General features: G+C 37.1%; 2 protein-coding genes across 8 annotated transcripts in view; both read left to right on the top strand.

The window, feature by feature from the left end:
* The window catches only part of dennd5a (DENN/MADD domain containing 5A), a 29,444-nt gene extending 22,771 nt beyond the window's left edge, over positions 1-6,673 (top strand). For 5 of the 6 annotated variants that reach the window (XM_067496453.1, XM_067496451.1, XM_067496449.1 and 2 more), the window contains 9 exons: positions 799-927; positions 1,352-1,473; positions 1,585-1,730; positions 2,178-2,296; positions 2,384-2,565; positions 2,848-2,930; positions 4,020-4,143; positions 4,727-4,895; positions 5,185-6,673. In XM_067496453.1, the coding sequence (XP_067352554.1) occupies positions 799-927; positions 1,352-1,473; positions 1,585-1,730; positions 2,178-2,296; positions 2,384-2,565; positions 2,848-2,930; positions 4,020-4,143; positions 4,727-4,895; positions 5,185-5,368 (1,258 nt within the window). In that variant the 3' untranslated portion in view covers positions 5,369-6,673. Of the gene's footprint in view, positions 1-798; positions 928-1,351; positions 1,474-1,584; positions 1,731-2,177; positions 2,297-2,383; positions 2,566-2,847; positions 2,931-4,019; positions 4,144-4,538; positions 4,694-4,726; positions 4,896-5,184 lie in introns of those variants that run through there. The other variant, XM_067496452.1, reaches the window with a different exon arrangement.
* A 729-nt stretch (positions 6,674-7,402) lies between these two features.
* sinhcafl (SIN3-HDAC complex associated factor, like) lies at positions 7,403-11,932 on the top strand. Of its 2 annotated transcripts, none has more exons than XM_067496445.1 (6): positions 7,403-7,534; positions 8,611-8,774; positions 8,959-9,058; positions 9,156-9,270; positions 9,958-10,115; positions 10,230-11,932. In XM_067496445.1, the coding sequence occupies exons 2-6, from the start codon at positions 8,647-8,649 to the stop codon at positions 10,407-10,409; spliced, it is 681 nt and encodes a 226-aa protein (XP_067352546.1). In that variant the 5' UTR covers positions 7,403-7,534; positions 8,611-8,646; the 3' UTR covers positions 10,410-11,932. The 2 variants fall into 2 exon arrangements, with proteins under 2 accessions (XP_067352546.1, XP_067352547.1); XM_067496446.1 differs by having other exon boundaries at positions 7,404-7,534; positions 9,961-10,115.
* Positions 11,933-12,559: the final 627 nt, after the last annotated feature.

Genomic DNA, 12,559 nt, shown 5'->3' with positions numbered 1-12,559 from the left:
AAGAAACTGTGTTTGTTGGTGTGAGCACGTCTGGAGGGTGGGATCAAAGAGGGGGGATGGAGGGTGGAGGAGGAGACATGAAGAGCTCTTAGCAGACGTGCTTATGGCACAGGTGGAGTGGAAAGGAATGTGTCTGGACAGCATGATAGTGGGTCAGAGCGATGACATGGGACCAATTCGCACAATAGAGAAGTCCACAACAGGAGCAACTAGTCATCTAGTGAAAGTGACTGGTGAAAGTCACAGTCAAGAAAATTAATGTGACTTGGTAAATACTGACACAAACTTGACCTTTGCTAAAGAAAGACAAGTATATTTCTTTTTCTTTTTTTTTTACAAAAATCTTACATTTTGCTGTACTTATGCAGGTTGAGCGTATTGAATTGTAATGCTAATATGACTTCTTTTAGGTCATTTATCAGGCAGACAAACCCAACCTGCGCTGGTTTCAGCTTTTCAAATGTGAGAATTTGTTTTAAGATTATTATAAATTACACATCGTGTGGTTATTGACCACTACTTAAACAACCAAACCAATAAATTTTAGAGCTCCATTTTGGGTTCTGGTTCACACTGTGCCAGTGTGCATCAGTGGCTATATCTGACTTCACTGGAAAAAAACATTTTCTGAGTGTGTATGTGTGTTTGCTGGATGATTCACACTTGTTTAAGTTGATTATTGAACATGATTGGGTTCAACAATGTTATTGGTAAATCTTGTAGGCTCATATGTTAAAACTTTCATGTGAACTTTCCCTATCAGTACATGAATCTGTTTTTTTTTTTTTCTTTTTTTAGACACATTCAGAACATTAGTGAGATTAAGACAGATGTGGGTAAAGCCCGTGCTTGGGTTCGCCTTTCCATGGAGAAGAAGCTGCTTTCCAGACACCTGAAGCAGCTGTTGTCAGACCATGAGCTTACAAAGTAAGCAAAACATCAATCTATTAAAACTCTGCCTTCAATTTCTCAACCTTTTATATTTTCTTTTCCTGACCCTCTTTGTGTATTTGTGGAGGTATGTTTGTCTCATATGAAGTTAAGATGATGTGTGATCAACACATTTATAATACATTAACTCTTTTGAAATGACTGTAGTCCACAGCTACATAAATATTTCACTGCCTTCTTCATAATTGATATGCAAGTGGTGAACTGGGTCAGAGGGGTTTCTGTCTGCCTTTGTGACCTTTTATAGTGTCATTTGTTCTACTTATCAAACTGTATACATTTCATATCATTTGCCTCAAATAAATCTACCATACTACTGACACTATTGAGAAATAAGCCTTAAAAACTGAAATCACTTAAGTTTGTGAGACTGTTAATAACTTTTTATACTGCACTTCAGAAAACTCTACAAGCGCTACGCCTTCCTCCGCTGTGATGATGAGAAGGAGCAGTTCCTTTATCACCTGTTGTCCTTTAATGCTGTGGACTACTTCTGTTTCACCAACGTCTTTACAACCATCAGTGAGTGTCGTTCTGAGGCCAGCCTGCATTACAACACTGTTAATAAACTTCCATTTTCTTCTGATTTTCATTTGATGTTTTTGCATTTCCTTTCTCCTTTCTGTTTCCCAGTGATTCCCTACCATGTGGTAGTTGTCCCCAGTAAGAAGCTGGGCGGCTCTATGTTTACAGCCAACCCCTGGGTGTGTGTTTCCGGTGAGCTGGCAGAAACCGGAGTCCTTCAGGTCCCCAGAAATACTCTGGAGATCACTTTTGAGGTGGGTGTTAATTCTATGATAACAGATATTTACACTAACTCTGTCTTTTTCTTTTTTTTTACAATTTAAGTCAACATAACCATGTTATTTAAATAATTGGTAGAGAATATATATATATTATATATACAGGGCAGAGAAATTGCATTACCTGGGGAAAATCTACTCAGGGTACCTCATTTACATAACAGTTATGAACTCTGCTTACTCCCACATGGCCACTGTATTTACTTAATAAAAGAAGTTTGGTTAATTGCTGGTCTGCTTACAGCCTGTCCCGTCATCTCTCAATTTATCTTCATTCTCTTGTTGCATTTCTCTTCTAATAATAAAAGAAATCTAAAAAATACCATTGAAGTATAAAACCTGAAATGGCCCTGACAGTAAGAGCTCTTCTGAATTTAGTTTTGTTTTGGATGTTTGACATGATTATGGTTCCTTTTCTCTCAGTGCCAGAACCTTGGCAAACTCACCACAGTGCAGATGGGCCATGATAACACAGGGCTTTACGCTAAGTGGCTTGTGGAGTGTGTTATGGTCCGCAACGAGATCACAGGGCACACGTATAAGTACGAACATCTTAAGACAAAATTCAATCTAATATTTTTTTCCTAGGTTGTTCTCAGAAGATGAACTTGATTGTGTTTGTTGGACAGGTTTCCATGTGGCAGGTGGTTGGGAAAGGGTGTGGATGATGGCAGTCTGGAGAGGATCCTGGTGGGAGAGCTGATGACCCCCAGCACAGAGAACGATGAAAGGATGTGCCGCACACCCCCGATGCAACAGTCCCCAGGGATGATGAGGAGGTTTGTTACCATCTCACCAAACAGCAAACCAAGTAAGTAAACAACTCCACAACCATAAGTCATCTGTAATAACTCGTATCCCCTATATATTTTCTGTGTTTACTTAAGTTTGAGGTTTAATATCATAGGAGAATGAGGCAACATAGTTTCCACTTCTTTGTGCCTACTAATGTTAGAGTTCTTCTATTTCATACCTAAAATGCATGATTGGAAAAACACAAGACAATAATAAAACTGTATGATGTCCTTTTTTTTTTCTCCCTGCATCTGCCTTTATTTTCTCATAGCATCTTTGTCTTTTTCTCCTCATCCAGAGTTAAACACAGGTCAGATCCAAGAGGGAGTGGGAGAGGCCATCAATGGGATTGTGAAGCACTTCCACAAGCCAGAGAAAGAGGTGAGAGACAGCAGTCTAGACAGGCCCCAACATGTACTTCTATTATTCATCACAAATGAAGAAAAACAGCTTTCTGCTCTGGTGGTCCCCAAGCCCCTCAGCAACTGCGGGTTGTGTGGAAGAATACTGAACGAACATTCTTTTTAGTTTTCATAAAATGACATTATTATTGTTGATTATTCAGGGCTACAATGATCTTGTTGTTTTTTCTGTCCCATGCTCAAATATAAAGCACCAACACTGATAATTATTGCTTTTTGAGGCAGGTGGAGCGATAATTGCAATTCAGAGGAGATGCCTATTGAAGATTTTATAACTAAACTTTTGATTACAGGTTTTAAGAGCCATTCATTGTCTGGTTGAAGTACAAAGGATATTTAGAGGGAAATCCCCCCTCACTCTTGCTCCACCTTTTAGCAGTATATACAGAACAATGAAGGGGAGACTGCAACAGTTGCTATATGTGCAGTCGCCCCCATCACAGTTGATGAAGCTTATTTCTCTTTCAGTGAAGTCAGTAGTTTTGGTGGCCATCCTCCATAGTCCCCTAGTTGCACACGAATCATGACGGCTTGCTCTAGGCCAATTTACACTGGTGCATTTTCATTTCATTATGGAGGATTCTACTGCATTTTAGAGAGTAATCAGTTTCCTTTTCATACTTTTAAGTAATTGACGTTTGTAGACATCGGTTTTCACTTTGACATGAAAGATTCTTTTTTTCTGGTGACCATTTAGGAAAAAGTCTTGAAAGGACCATAATTCAGTGTTGTAAAAAGAAAAAAATGTAAAACTTCCAATGGGGGCTAATATTTTTTAGCTCTTTCAGCTTTTAAGCTTATGCTGAAAGCTACAATTTCTTTCTTTCCGTATGGTAAATCTAACATTCCACATTTGCAGCTTCATCTCATCGTGATTAATTATTGAACATCCTCAGCTCTTTGTTCCTTTTTTTATTGGGATAGTTGCACCTTTTAACAACTTTTAATTAAAATATGTTCTTTGAAATTGTTATTTGCAAGAAAACAAATTTACCTTCAGTTTACATTAAACAACCCGACCCCATTTTCTTGTTTTTGCTCTTGGCAGAGAGGCAGTCTAACCCTTCTCCTCTGTGGTGAGTACGGCCTCGTCTGGGCTCTAGAACAAGTTTTCCAGCATGGTTTCAAGTCACCTCGGCTCTTCAAGAATGTCTTCATTTGGGATTTCCTAGGTAAAGAGATAATATCATTAATCCATAAGTGCTTAAAGTCTTATTCTATTTAAAATCGAATTATTTTGACTTTTCCCTGTAGAAAGCTTGTTATAATGGTCTCCACTTGTAACATGGTTAATTGCTGAAAAGCTCCAAACATCCAGTAAAATATCTCAGTATACTAATACTAATGTAAATACAGTGGTTCCTTTGTAGCTTTGAGAAGAGTGACAACATGAGCCAGTGTTTTCATTATCATTCAAAGAATCACCATTTTATGAAAACGTATTTTTAATATACAGCTGAACAGTGGAGAGCCTTATTTAGATGTAGGAGTGGTTTGAGAAGTTTGTATGCATTTAGACTTTTTTCTGAATAATGATAATAAAAATAAAATCCCTCTTTTTTTTTAGAGTAACAACACCCAAGAAAGGCCAGAAGATTGGCATTAAAGCTTCAAATAATCAGACCTTATTTTGAGATTTTTTTTGTCAGATAAATGTTTTCTAAGCCTGGTGTCTGTGTGAAATCAGTATTGCTTCAGACAGACCTTTATAATACTGTGTAACTATTCGTCTCTTAATTACTTTTGTTTCAACAGAAAAGGCACAAGTGTACTTTGAAAGTGCAGAGCAGCGGGAGGTGACTCCAGATGAAAACTGTCAAACCAGAGTCCGCCACTTCTGCCGCTTTATGCGCGCCATCAACAATACATCAAGAAACATTGGCAAGGATGGGAAGTTCCAGATGCTTGTTTGTCTAGGTGCAAGGTAGGCTGGCAGCACCCTTCTAACTCCACTAGATAGTTGCATTTAGATTTAGTGAACACTGTTGATGATGTTGGTTCAAAGTGGATGAAGTGAAACTTGTAGTGATCTTGTTGTGACACTTCATGAAAACTCAAACATGTTTTAATATTTTTCACCAAAGTGTAAAGTGTCTATGAAATATTTACCTGTCAGGATTTTCAATTCCCTATTCAAAAAAATGCAGCAACTACATTTTTCAAGTTTAAGCTGCTCTGTTGACTCCAAGTGTATGTATTATTTTCTTCTTAAGGGACCATTTACTGCATCACTGGATTGCTCTACTCGCCGACTGTCCAATCACTGCTCAGATGTACGAGGACACTGCACTTATCAAAGACCGCTCATTGGTAAACTCTTTGATCAGAGTACTACAGACCCTGCAGGAGTTCAACATCACCCTGGAGGCTTCGCTTATTAAAGGTGTTGGCATCTAAACCAAACCAGATTTCCACCAGTTGTACCTGACCCCGAAGTTCTCTGGGGACCAGTAAAAAATAATAACTGAACCTTTTATATGCAGCAACAGACTTGAACAAAGGACATTTTCTGGCTTATATTAAAGCTAATGTTACATTTGCCATATATTAAGTGCAATGAGCCTTTCAAGATATGTTGTTATTTTTATCCTCAATGATGTTGCCATTAGATGTTAAAATATGTTTTCTATTATGAACCATGATTTTCACATTGACAATGACCTACTTGTGCTATAATGTTTTATTCAAAGCTAAATATTTTCATTGTTATTGTGAACTGCTGACAATGGTTATATTTAAGGCAAAGTGAGGATCAAAACTGTTAATATATTTTCAGAGGAAAACAGTATTATTTTGATAAATCAGTCAAATTGCTTGCTCTGTTGTCAACTCAGATTCCAGTGTCATATTGCAGAGCTTAAAGCAAATGATGTAGAAGTATGCTTTATAAGTATGTGTATCACAGGGAAGTTTGTAGAGTTGGAAATGATTCATTTACATAGAAATAAAAAGGCTGTTATATTGAGCCTTTCCCTGAGAATTGTACAAGTATGCAAATATTTTACATGGAATACCTTCAGCAAAGAAAATGTTCCTTTTTGCATGATAATAAGACTGTTTGGCTTAAGCCTGTGCCCAGTAATGGACACTGTATTTAGTTGGATCAAGGAAATTACCCCAAGTCTTTGGTTTGTGATCCAGAAACAAGTCCTCCAAGAGATGCTTTGACCAAGCTTTCTGTAAAGAGTGGATCACAATGACATTCATGTAAATACCTCCAACCATCATCCCATCCCTTACACTACATCTGCTCTCTTGCCTGGACATAGACTCCTCGTGATAAAGGATGGTCTCCTGCTTCCAGTGTGAGGAGCAAAGTGGACTGCTTTCCCACTAGTGGTTATGTTAACATGGTTTCTGCTATGCAATATCCACCAGAGAAAATTCAGCCCCCTACAATTTCCATATCAGGGTGTCTTGAGGTATTTCCGGGCCCTTCTTTGTTACATACATTGAAGTTTACTGTGCAGAACAAAAGATTTGATATGTGAAGAGAACTTCTTTTCTGTGCCAACAATGTCTGGAATGACTGTTGTACTCGTCAGTGTACAACCCACACGTGAGCATCTTGGGAGATATATATTTTTGTTTTCCAATACTGTTGTACATTTGACATAGCCATGTAATGTAGTGTTTACTAAGTGAGCAACAGTGTACAGTGTAAAAATATATGAAAAATAAAGCATCTGTAATGTGTTAAAAGTGGATTTATTTGTGTCAGCGGTGACCTGCTGTTCATGAATAGAATTTAGTTTGCTTAATGTGATTTCTCAGCTTTCAACTACTTCAATAGAAGTAGTGGAAATAAACACTGATTTTATTCATTTTCACTGACGAACTCTATGGGCCCAGACAAAACTAGTATCTTGAATGTGCGAGTTTTGGCAAAAGAATTTCTTAAAAACCTTTTCTTAAAAGTGGTATAATAATAATGATGATGATGATGATAGTTCTGAGATTAATGAGTAATCATAACTTCAACCTTTTAATAAAAAGCAAAACATTGCAAAATATGAGGAACAAAAAACATTTTATACACCTCAAAATAATAGTTGCACAAAGCGGTATATATAGTGAGTTAATTATGTTTCAATTTATTATTTTAAGACTACAATGAACTATACTACTCTACTGTTATCCCAGCTGTGTATTAGCAGATTTATATTCCCTTCTGAATGTGCTTTCTCAGCTGAGAAAATGTAAACAAACGCGTTCGCGCCATAAAAGAAACCTGTTTTTCTTTAAAGCCTCTGGCCAGTTGGATTTCGGGAGACTGAGTTTCTAAAGGAGGACGTTAACTGCTGTCACGGCACAGTTTTTTCCTGCTCGCAAACTACGACTCCCATCGTTCATGTCGTCTGACGAGTACGTGAGGACAGAGTTGATTGGTTGAATCCGTGTTCAAACCCAACGGCTGCTCTCCTTATATGGTCATTAGGAGCTCGGCCCTTTCATTACGGCTTTTTATGTTAATGAGATGCTAATACCCAGCTGTATGCAGGAGTAGTAAGAGCATGCGCAGTGAGTAAAAAGAACACGGTGAAGATTCAAAGTTTTTGTTCAGTAAGTGCACTCTTATTTCTCTTCTAGATAAATTACATTTGTAAGGTTTTGCCTATGTGTTATGTGTGTAGCGATGGGTCGTAATGGGCAGTGATTGTAACCTGACGTTTGTAGTTGTTGCGAGCTAAATGTACAAAGGGTCGACAATGGGATAACGTGGAAGTAAACGAGAGCGTGGCGTGGTGGTAGCAGTAGCTAGCATGCTAACAGCTAACAACAATAAACCGTATTTGGCGCTCTGGCGGGCAAAAGTTAGAATTTAAGGGGAAGGATGGCTTCATGGCAGCTTTTTGCGTTTTATTAAATATTGTCGACACACATTCATTGTACAAAAGTTGATATTTGTGTATTTGGACACATGCGGTACAGATAATTTAACGAATAGCCCCGTAGCTTTTTGTTTCTTCACTTCAAAAAGTGCTGCTGCCCCCTTTTTGTTTCGAGTTTTCTCCGCAAAAAGATCCACCGCTAAAGAGTGTCTGCCATCGAGAATCTTTTATTGTGTTTGTGCTCCCAAAATGGCTCACTTTCCAACGTACTGACAGTCGCTCAGAAAAGTAACATTACGGTCAGCTAGCGATAGTAAAACGGCGTGCGGTGGGTGTAACGTTTCTTGTGACTGACCTCATGTTACCGCCGTAAAGTGTGTAAAAGTTTGGGAGCCTCAACCAAATGCAACTCAGCTGGTCTTTATTGCGTTTTTTTTTTTTTTAAACCAACAAATTCAGGCGTTAGTGTTGGGACATCTTTATCTGGTGATTTGGTGTTCCCGCGACTTGGCTTTAAAATTCCACGATGTTGTTGCCTAAGTCAAAGTTTTTTTAATTTTATTATTTTTTTTTTATTGCGTTTTAAGTTGCTCGTGCTATACAAATGCAACGAACTGCTACATAAGAGTACATTTCATACAGGATATATAATAAGTTTGTTGGTGAGGCTCGGTTTGCTTATATCTACGTGTGTACGTTCAGGGACCGCCCCCTCCTCAGTAGTAAAAAGCACAAGTGTCTGCAGACATCCACGGTGCTTATTGCTCAGATTGGGACAGCTACCGATCTTTGTCTTTACGTTTTCAGGTTTTTTTTGCCATACCGCCGACAAACAAGCAGACTATGTTCGGCTTTCACAAGTCAAAGATCTACAGGAGTAACGACGGCTGTTGCATCTGCAAGACCAAGTCCTCCAGCTCACGCTTCACAGACAGCAGTCGATATGAAGAGACCTTTAGGCTCTGCTTTGGGTAAAAGCTGTTAACCTGGTTATTGTGCTTTTTATATGGCGTTAAAGTGTGTAATTCTGCTTGTTTCAATTAAAGAAGAATTTTTGAAGAATTAAAGTGTCCAACTTTAGCAGTGGCTGTCCACAGTGTTTTAATTCGTGTGTTGATTTGTTTTTCATTTTATTAATATTATTTTTTGACTTAGACTGTCAGAAGATCGTGTTGGAGACATTTGCAATGCGTGTGTGTTACTGGTGAAGAGATGGAAGAAGCTTCCAAATGGCTCCAAAAAGAACTGGAACCATGTAAGTGAAGTCTACCCCCCGGCAGTGAGAATCATACTTGTGTAATTGTCATGTTAAAACATTAAATTGACTTGATGTTTTGTCTGACCTGACTAAGGTGGTGGATGCCAGAGCCGGTCCGGGGTTCAAGGTGACAAAACCCAAGAAGATCAAAAACGGCGATGGGAAGAAGAAAAGCAAGCTAAGGAAGCTTCACAAGCTAAAGAGACAAAGTAAGTAAAACTGGTAACTCTGATGTGTAGGTAGATTTGTGTCATAAATGTGTTTGAAATCAGTGAGACAATGAATATTAGTATATTATACATGTGGTTTTCTTCCCGCACATAACGGCTTCCTTAAAATGACTGTTTAGCAGCATCTTGTGGCTCATGGGGTTCATGGGATTAATCATAACACTGCTGTTGTAGTTCACATGAGGGCTTTATTTGTCATATTTACATGAGGGCTCAAACATAGGAAATGAATTAGCCAAAAATACTAATGAATAAATTCTGGATTTTTAATTGTATTTTTCTTTGTGATACATTGGGAACCAGGTACACGTGTCCATCAAAATTTTCTTGTTTAACATTCCTACACATAAAAAATGTTTATTGTAAGACAGAGGATATTCAGATATTTGTCAAATGATGATGATTTTTATTTTATTATTGTGTCAATTGTATACATTTTTTTTTAGTTGCAGGTTAACGTGCTTTCAAACCATTAATCATTGCAGCTGAATTTGGAGGTGTTTCTAGATTTTATTAAATTTATGTCCATTTTAGACTATTGGTTTAAAAACAAATATTGGCTGAATCTAGACCTTGTATAGTACTTTGTGTTTTTTAAAGCAAAACATTTGCAGTCACAGTAATTTGTTTGCTTAATCAGTGTTTGCTAAATCTTTATTTCCCAAGCAGACTCAGATGCCCACAGCACAACCTCCAGTGTGTCCCCTGCCCAGTCTCCCAGCTACAGCAACCAGTCAGATGACGGCTCTGACATTGAGTCCAAACAGAGACGCTCAACTCCTTCGATCTTCTCTTTCTTGGATCGTTCCTACTGGAAGAGGCAAGTTGCTGCTCTCATTAAACCACTGTATGGTTACAGCGAAAGGACAAATGTGTAAAACTGTGTTTTTTGCTTTCTGTTCATAACAAGAAATGAATGTTTATTTGTTTTTAGGCAGAAAGTGTGCTGTGGGATTGTCTACAAGGGGCGGTTTGGAGAGGTAATTATTGATCCACGACTTTTCAAGCCTTGCTGCAGTTCCAAGAAACAGAAGACACTGGGATCCACACAGGTGGCCACACATCTTCCAGAGTCACTTCCTCCACAGCTCCCAGAAGACGTGAAAGAAAGCTGGTGATTGCTTCTGTTGAATCCCCCTGTAGGGTTATCCATGGTATCCACCTGGATTTGTCTCCAGTGGCAGACCTCCTATTTCCGCCCCCCTATAGATCAGTTTGATGGGGGTTTCTTCTATGTAATATTCCTCTTTATATTGGTCTTTTTTTAACTTTTGTATAGAGTTGATTTTTCTTTTTTTATAAAAAGCAAAAAAGCAAAAAAAAAATTGTTGACATTAGTATTATTTATAGGATGAGGAGTCTTCTGTTAATTTTATTTTTTTAAGGCTCCATTTCTTATTCCAAATTGATTTTGGTTCTTTTGTATTAAGTGATCAGATTTTTGTAAATATTGTCACTTTTTCATACATATCAAGACTTTTTTTGTTTGTTTTGTTTTTCTTTATTATTATTTCTCATATTGTAAGTGTCCATATGAAAGACACCAGCTATTTGTAAAACCAGCTTTTTTTAATTTTATTATTTTATTTTTGCCTGCGTTGGAGTGGCTCTTCAACAAGTTGCTCGAATGTTTGTCCTGTAGGATTTATAGTGACAACAGGGATCATTAGTACAACTGTTCACTGTTAATTTAACGAGTTTTTAATGTGTGTGTGTGTGTGTGTGTGTGCGTCTAGATAAAACTGAATGAACAGATTTTCACGGTGTAAGCATGCCATGAGTTTGAAACACTCCATTTCAATTCATTAAGCAGATTGTGCACATTTACTGATTGGCATACTTAGACCATGCATGCAGTACATTCCTCTATCTTTTGCATCAACAAAAGCAGTGCATTTATTTTCTTCATACAGTCTTCATAATAGTGCATGTTGTATATCTTAATGTTTTTAAATTGGATTTTGTAAATACTGTTTTGGCTTGTGGTGTTTCTAAATTACAGGAATGGTAAACCACTGATTCTGTTAAACATTTGTTTAAAGGGTGCTGAAAATATGTACGTTTATCTTATTTCAGTTGATATGACTTTTATTACATCTCATTTTCTCAGATTTTTTCTTTTTCTTTTTTTCTTTTAAGGCATTCAAAGCTGTAGTCTATGATTTGTCCAAAAATTTGTGTAAACGGCAGGGAAAGGTAGATGCTTAATTACCACGTTTGTTTAATGGCCTGTGTTGGTCTGAAACTGGAAACATGAGCTTTTGTTATGGTTACTTTACATTTTGCCACAAACATTAAGTTTTGAGAAAATGTGTCAGTGAGTTATTGCTGTGTCAAACTATGCAGACATTTTGAATGTGAGAAGTGCTCTCGGGTTGTCTGTCACCTTTGCTACAGTGTAAAGTGGTGGATCCTTATTCAACCAAATTTGGCTTGTTGAAAGCATTAGTTATTTCAGCAATAATTTTACAGCTTCTGAATTGTTCTAATGTTTATTTTAAATCAATGCTCAGATAGCACAGTTTAGCTGTGGCATATACTGTATCTAATACTGCAGTGACAAGTTTTTTGTTTTTTGTTTTTTTTTACATAATGGTAACCAGTCTCAAACTTCATGAACTGACAGGCAATGCTCTGTAAATTTGCTTAATATATTAACGTTTCTGAGGCGGGTAGATAAATGCTGAAACACGTTTTATTAATAAAAGGAAAAATGTTCCTTCCTTTTAAGCTGGAAAATAAGCTTGTTTTATTCTTAGGGAGATGCCATATTGTTTTTGGGAGGTACATTTTGTGATGTGAGATGTGCCTTAATGAATTGCCTGACCTTTTCATTATTCTCATGTAATTTATATTTATTTATTACAAACGTTTTTTTTTTTTTTGTTTTTTTTTACTGAAATTATGAGGTAACTGGTGTAGAGCCTTTCAGAAAGTCTGTTTTTAATTTGTGCACTTACTTTGAACATGCAATTTAGGTTTTTTGTTTAGCTGCTTTTTTTGTATACTGTACCACAAAGTAGAACTGTATGTAATTAAAACGAAAGAAAAAAAGATTCTTGTCATACTTATTTTTACCGATAGGTGGTGGACAGGAGCTACAAAGAAGACCATTGTTAATCAGTAAGATTATGCCATAGATGGATTTACATTGAACATTTTCTTTACATTTTCTCTGCTTGCGGGTTAATATATATTTTGCACACAGACATTATTAGATATGTAGACAGTATTTTGGTGAGGTTAAACATTTTATTGTAATTCTAAT

This window comes from Channa argus, chromosome 2 (genome assembly GCF_033026475.1).
Source record: "Channa argus isolate prfri chromosome 2, Channa argus male v1.0, whole genome shotgun sequence".
NCBI lineage: Eukaryota > Metazoa > Chordata > Actinopteri > Anabantiformes > Channidae > Channa > Channa argus.
Note: the sequence above shows the minus strand (reverse complement) of the source record. Positions and strands in the feature narration are given on the sequence as shown.